This window comes from Hydractinia symbiolongicarpus, chromosome 10 (genome assembly GCF_029227915.1).
Source record: "Hydractinia symbiolongicarpus strain clone_291-10 chromosome 10, HSymV2.1, whole genome shotgun sequence".
In the NCBI taxonomy this organism is placed as follows: Eukaryota; Metazoa; Cnidaria; class Hydrozoa; order Anthoathecata; family Hydractiniidae; genus Hydractinia; species Hydractinia symbiolongicarpus.
In genome coordinates this window covers 13,956,868-13,963,842 of record NC_079884.1, presented here as the reverse complement: position 1 = coordinate 13,963,842, position 6,975 = coordinate 13,956,868, and the positions used below count along the sequence as shown (strand labels likewise).

Genomic DNA, 6,975 nt, shown 5'->3' with positions numbered 1-6,975 from the left:
AACAAATAAACATAACATTTGTTTACAAGAAATTGAGAATGACAGTAAGCACAACAGGAGAGAATCAATAATTTTTTTTTGGAGGGGGGGGGGGGGGGTAATTCTTATGATTTACGGTTATTTATGCAAAATGCAGAGCTTGAGATTGAAAGCGCTCACAAAAAAAATAATTATTTTTGTCTATTTATGAAAATATGCATCTTAAATTTGTGTTGTGTTTTTTATATATATATTCTGTTTTTTGTAACAAAACATTATCAAAATCAAATAACACATATTATTATATACCCGTAAGCAAAAACAGCCATTGAATAAATAATCGTGTTCCACCCGTATTATTCAATGCTTGTGACGTAACAATATTTTTGACAAAACATTCGTAAACGCATGTTTTGATTTTATCCTTTCCGCCTCATTAATTTTTATCGTAATTAACTGTGATTGGTTGTTTCTTAGTGGTCCGTTTTCTGATTGGTCGATTTCCAAACACGTGAAATGGCGGGAACTTTTTTGTCGAGAAAATTCTTTTTACAAAAACATCAAAACAAAGAAATCGAAACAAAAATGAATCGCTTCACTATAAAATGAAACGAAAACAAAACAAACACAAAACAAAATAAGTAATATTAATTATAACAATCTCTTTTAGGTATATAATAAAACATATATACAATAGGTAAACATAGGTTATTGGATTTATTAACCCTCGGTGATATTATATTCAACTTCGCTGCGCGTCGTTGAATATAAATCACCTCGGGTTAATAAATCTCAATAACCTATGTTTACCTATTGTATATCTACTTAAAATTCAAAAAAGATTTTGTGATCCACTAATTTTTAATAAAGAAATGCAGAACTTATTTTCGTAAGACTTAATATTGCAAATATGGTCCGAAATCACAAACATAAATTCTTCAAAAAGAAGCTCTACCTGCTTAAGTTGTGTATTGACAAGCAACTTGCCTGGTTAGACACAAGTCATATATAGCTCAAATAGATGACAGATGGCTTTTCATTGTACACAGAAAACTTCAACGTGGATCTGTATTTCTTTAGAAATGCCTGACTAAATATTGTATATACAGTAGACTCCCGGTTATTCGAAGCCTCAAGGGGGATAAGAATTTACTTCGAATAACCGGGAGTTCGAATAACTGAAGTTCGAATAACCGAGAGTGTTTTTGTATTCGAATTAGGTATTGACAATTTAAGGCACAAATCCCCTGGAAAGTGGTTTGTTGTTTGAAATATTGGAATTTAGCATACAAAATAAAAATTAAATGGCAGATGATATACTTGTATATAAACTTGTTTAAAATGGGTTATAAGTCCCACATGATGTTGTATAGTAAAAAAAAATGGATGCAAGTTAACATCAAGAAGTTTTAAAAAAGAAATAAGGAACTTTTTTATGAAAATGAGCAGCATATTTGGATTAAACAGCAAATATTATATAAAAGATAGGACATTTGAAAACCAAAAGATTAGAACAGCAATTATTGTAATTTTTTAAATTTTGTAAGAGTTTGACCATAATATTTTTACTGCAGTGAAACATTTTCACCACAGTTGATTTGTGTGGTCATTTCTTGACAACAACAAAAAACTACATCATTCGCGACGTTTCGGATGTTCACACACCCATTTTCAAGCAATCAAAAACGTACAATGTTCTCCTAGATATATACAAGTTTAACAGCAACCATAGTTACAGATTAAATACTAATTGTATAAATACAATGGAGCAGATCTAATGTTGTTATTCAACTAGTGACTATCCCGCATTATGAACAAACTCTCTTTAATCTCTAGCAAATACCGGTTGTTACCTCTAGAGAGTATGCTAAAATCGTCAAGAGATGATGTGGTGTGACAGGCTTTAAGATGATCTTTAATTGCCGTGCAAATAGATGAGGTTGATTTCTTACCTGTTAAGGGAGACACTCCGAGGTGCTCGCTTGCCCGAACCTTAAGATGACACGACGTCTCACCTATATAAGTGGCGTTGCAGCCACTGCACTTATATTTGTAAATGACGCCTGACTTTAATTCTTTGGGCAACAGGTCTTTAAATCTGAAGAAGTTAGATAAGCGAGTGTGAGTTCTGAAAACAATAGAAAGTTTACAACAATGCAAAGTAGATTTAAAAAGTTTTTCTAACTTCGTTCTCGTTTGTAAAGATGGTTTTACCTAAAAAAGGGAGAACAATCAGAATGTTTTTCTTCTCAGCTTTGTGTGTGACTTCTTTGGTTTTGCGAGATATTGAAAAAAAGTGTTTTATGACCTTGTCAATAAATAGTTCTGGATAACCATTTCGAATAAAGATATCTTTGATTCTAATAACCTCATGATGGAAAATTGACCAACTTGAACAAATTTTAAAACAACGATGAAGCAAAGTATAAATTAAGCCGAATTTATAGCTTTCAAGAATAAAACTATCGAAGTGCGTGTACACTCCGCTAAAAGTAGGCTTTCTATATATGGATGTAATAAACTTTCGGTCCACATCGCGAGTAATGGATATGTCAAGGAAAGATAATTTATTGTTCTTTTCCGTCTCTGATGTAAAAGAGATGCCCAATTTTGAAATTTTGGCAAGTGGTCCGGGGATGAAAACAACACAAAAATATCGTCAACGTACCTTTTAAAGAAGACAGGCTTGAATTCTGTTGGACAATTGTTCAATAGCCACTCCATCAATTTGTTGATAAATTTTGTCATTAAAAATAAAATATGACTCCTTGGTAGCTAGCTCTAAAAGAGATTTAAACTCACTTCTAGTTAGACCTTGACACCTATCACATTGATCAAAGACCAGGTTGGTACATATTTCTATCGTTTCATTTAACGGAATGTTGGTAAATAAAGAGTCAATGTCAAGGCTGGCCATATAGAGACTGCCATCTTGTTGAATGATGTCTTCGGCAAAGGAGAATGAGTCATGAACTGTATATTCGTTTTTCGTGACATTAGATAACACAGGGACAAAAAACTTAGCTAACTTATAGACCGGTATACCAATAGCAGATAAGATAGGTCTAAAGGGTGGACATCCATTAATACACTTTTTATGGACCTTGCAAAGCCCATAAAGTATACCAGGTTTGGAGCCTACAGGGCGAAATTTATTGTAATTGGCTTCACTCAGCCCGCCAGATTTTAAGAGAGCCTTATAAATATTGGTAATCTTTCTCTCTTGACCAATGGTAAAATTCAAAAGCTTATCAGATGGTAGACTAAGCTTTCTAAATTTGCTGCTGTCAGATAGAATTTCTTCCATTCTGTTGTTGTAGATGTCTTTGTCAACTAAAACAACAGAATTACCTTTATCAGATTTTTGTACAACGACACTGCTATTTCGGGATAAAGACAATAAGGCTTGTGATTCATTATCACTCAAGTTACTATACTCACCTTTATCGTTATAAGAACGATAAGTAGATAATGCCACATCTTTAATCCTCGTTTTGACGAAGTCAAGATCCTCATTATTAAGTAAATTGATACCCCGTATATCCCTGAAAAGAGTTTCATAATTCACGAGATAGTCACCATAATTAAGAGACTGAGGAGGTACAGAAAAATTTAAACCTTTAACAAGCAATGACTTCTCAAAATCAGTTAAGATATGTTTTGAAAAATTAAAAATAACAGTGGCAACATCATTAGTAGGTGGTTTTAATCTTTTCAAGTTCGCAATCTTCTTATCTTGAATTAATTCCTGCTTTTTAAGAATACGGTCGTTACTTCCAAGAAAAATCGAACAAACGTGTGCAAGGTCAATGACACTCAATCTTTCTTTCAAACACGAATGGAGTAAATCAAATCCATTTTCCAACACGTGGATTCGGGATGTCTTTTGATGAATTTCTTCCTTCAGGAGATTCCTTTGGCATTGTTTATAAGAGTTAGAATTTTGTAATCCTCGATTAGCTAACCGAAAATGTAAGAATTTAGGCACTAAATCGTTGTCACGACAATAACAGAGAAAATCCAAATCAAGTTTGGCTTTTCTGAGTTTAAAGTCTGATTTCTCAAATCGTCTCAATACTTTAACACAGGATTCACCATATCGATCTCTAATCACTTGAGCAATAGATTTGCATTTTGGGAATCTCAGTCTTGCCAAGAAGATGAACACTAGCACCAAAACTCGAAAAAAGATTGTCCCTCAAAGTCATACAACAGACGGATAACAGGCTACGATTGACTTACGTTCGACGTGGAGCGATAAACTGCGATCAATTCACACCAGATTTGCATTGACTTAAATAACATTTATGATTACAGTCTTCTTAACAAATACAATGATGAAGAATCATCGCGCTAGTAAATTGACAACAAAAAAAACTACATTATTCGCGACAAGTCGGATGTTCACACACCCATTTTCAAGCAATCAGAAACGTACAATGTTCTCCTAGATATATACAAGTTTAACAGCAACCATAGTTACAGATTAAATACTAATTGTATAAATACAATGGAGCAGATCTAATGTTGTTATTCAACTGGGAACTTGGCGTAAAAGAACTCCAAAAAATACTTTTGTCACTGTATTGACCCCTTTCTCCTGAATCAGCCATTATAAGCTAAAAATGTGAAAACCTTTTGTCAACATCCCTTGCTATATCACATAATTTGCGCATTGCTAAAAGATGTGCTTTATTTGCTCTTTAGCTGATTTAACTACTTTCCCTGCAAAGCAAAGCCACAAGAGAGAGATGTAGAGGCGAAGAGGTGAAATATTTGGTTAACAAAAAGGCTTGTATCACTATAGAAAAGATACCTGTCTCTCTTCCCTGCTTGTTTTTTTAGGCTGGCTGTCTCTTCATCATTTTTCCCTTATTAAAATAAGGGGAAAATGATGAGTTTAGTTTACTAGACTAGTATAGCTATAGCTAAATATACTTAGTCTGATAGGGAATTATAGTTACATAAAAAACTTCTACATAATGGCCAAAAAATATGGGCTTCAGGTTCAAGAAATGAAATGAAAGAGGACACCCACGAGTACCGACAGAAGTACACAAACATGTGACCTTGTCTGTTCATTTGTACGACACGAAGTAGGGTGCTACACAGAGTCAAATAAAAAAGATAAAATACTTTTTGCACTACATGGGGCACTTTGGGATACTCTCACATGGGGCGGAAACTTTCGCTGGCGAAATTTTTGCGAACGCAAAAATCACTTTATTTGCAGAGCAACATCTTTCGCAAGTTTTTTTATTTTTTCTGCCCTTAAAGTAACTCATCCTTTTTTTTTGGAACAGAACTTTTGCCGAGTAGATAGAGCGAAATTCTGGAAAAAAAGATTATAATGGAAAAGTAAATTGGTAATTCTTAGGTTAATTGCTAGTGTCGTGAGAATGGAGAAGAAAGCTGTTAATGGCACATCCAATGTAGGTCAAGATAGTGAATATGTCGGCATATTGGGCGCTTTCGTGAACCCAGGGACTTGTGGGACGACTGGTTGCTTTGTGGCAGAACTGGCAGAACGTTCGGCGGAAGGTTTAAAACCCGGCCGAATCATGCTAGAGACTAAAAAAGTGTAAATCGACCCTTTCTGCCCAACGTTCCGCATGTGTTGGAACCGGGTTAACATAATCAAATTTTAAAACAGGAAAATAAAATTTTGGAGGAAAACGATGGAAGTATTTGGATTTATCAGCAATAATTATATAAGATTTGAAATTGAAAATACCTGACGAGGGATTATTAGGAAGGCATTTGTTGTAATTTAAAGTTTATAAATTTTGTAGAGTTTTTGACCAAAATTCAATTCAACTGCAGTAAAACATTTTCGCTGCAGTTGATTTGAGTGGTCATTTCTTTATAAAAAATCAAAAGTTTGGCGACTATGAAGGCATTGGTACTTAGCGTATAAACTTATAAATTTCTATGTTTCTATAAAATATGTTGGCCATTTTTGAAAAAAAAATTTTTAAGGCGTGTTGTCTAGTTAAGCGGCTGTTGCACGACTTCCGTAGCTTAAATGACGGTAGCGTTAAATGTACCAGGACACCCTCATTGTTGAAAATACCATTAGGAACTAAAGAGGCCGTTCTGGGTAAAAAATAATAATAAAAAATAATAATAATTATAAAGAGAATGCAAAATTTGCACCCGAACTCAAAAGGTACTGCTTTCAGTCGGAGGGTCAATCTCCTACCGCTGTTTCAAGCACAAAGCCACGGTTATGTAAAGAATACACGAAGTAAAAGCCGGACGAGTATTTTTTTTCTGAGGATACCCTGTTCCGTACAAAATTGACCCGTTGTACGAGGTTGGTCATTTTTCGCACTTGTACGAAGATGGGCAATTTTGTACGAAGATGGGCATTACAATTGCTGTACAAAAATTATAAAACGAATAATTTGGTTTAGAAATGAATATCTAAGCATTGCTAAATACATTCAGTAAACATTATAATATCTTAAATATTTTTTGAACGTTAATTTTTGACCATTATTATCTAACGATTGTACCAACTTCGTACAACCTAAATAACTGTGTACAAGGTTGGGCAACGTCATTGCTCCCACTTAAAAATTGATTCTTTTTATCCATACTAACTTCGTACGACTTCAAATACTATATACGAGGTTGGGCCTACTCAACTTCTTTTAATTTATTTGAATTTTTCTGATTCGAACCAACTTCATACAACTGAGATAACTTTGTACGACGTTGGGCCTACTTCACTTCTTCTACTTAAGTTGAATTTTTTTAACAATACTAACTTTGTACAATTTGGAATTTTTTACTGCAAAGTTTTCGTTTCATAGCACGTGGAACGTTGTCTATTCTTCCACATAAAAAATCCATCATTGTTTTAAAAGTCTGTTCGGGTATTATTACGGAATTCCGTTTAGTCATTCCTAAAATTTTTCTTCCATGTACCTCTTTTCAGTCTTCATTGTGCTGAACATAAAAACACGCGTTAAAAGTTTTAATGTAAATTTA

The 6,975-nt window shown here is 33.9% G+C and overlaps 1 protein-coding gene across 1 annotated transcript; it reads right to left on the bottom strand.

The window, feature by feature from the left end:
• Window positions 1–1,770: 1,770 nt before the first annotated feature.
• LOC130612883 (uncharacterized) lies at window positions 1,771–4,592 on the bottom strand. The gene is made up of 5 exons (XM_057434220.1): window positions 4,553–4,592; window positions 3,421–4,176; window positions 2,699–3,312; window positions 2,288–2,563; window positions 1,771–2,193 (listed from the first exon to the last, which is right to left on the bottom strand). The coding sequence occupies exons 1-5, from the start codon at window positions 4,590–4,592 to the stop codon at window positions 1,771–1,773; spliced, it is 2,109 nt and encodes a 702-aa protein (XP_057290203.1).
• Between the last annotated feature and the right edge of the window lie 2,383 nt (window positions 4,593–6,975).

Bases quoted from the DNA above. Each gene is read 5' to 3' on its own strand.
- LOC130612883 (XM_057434220.1), bottom strand. From the start codon at position 4,592: ATGGCTGATTCAGGAGAAAGGGGTCAATACAGTGACAAAA. The intron at 4,177-4,552 runs GTATTTTTTGGA...TATGACTTTGAG, and splicing joins GGGTCAATACAGTGACAAAA to GGACAATCTTTTTTCGAGTT. The intron at 2,194-2,287 runs GTCATAAAACAC...TCCCTTTTTTAG, and splicing joins CAGAACTATTTATTGACAAG to GTAAAACCATCTTTACAAAC.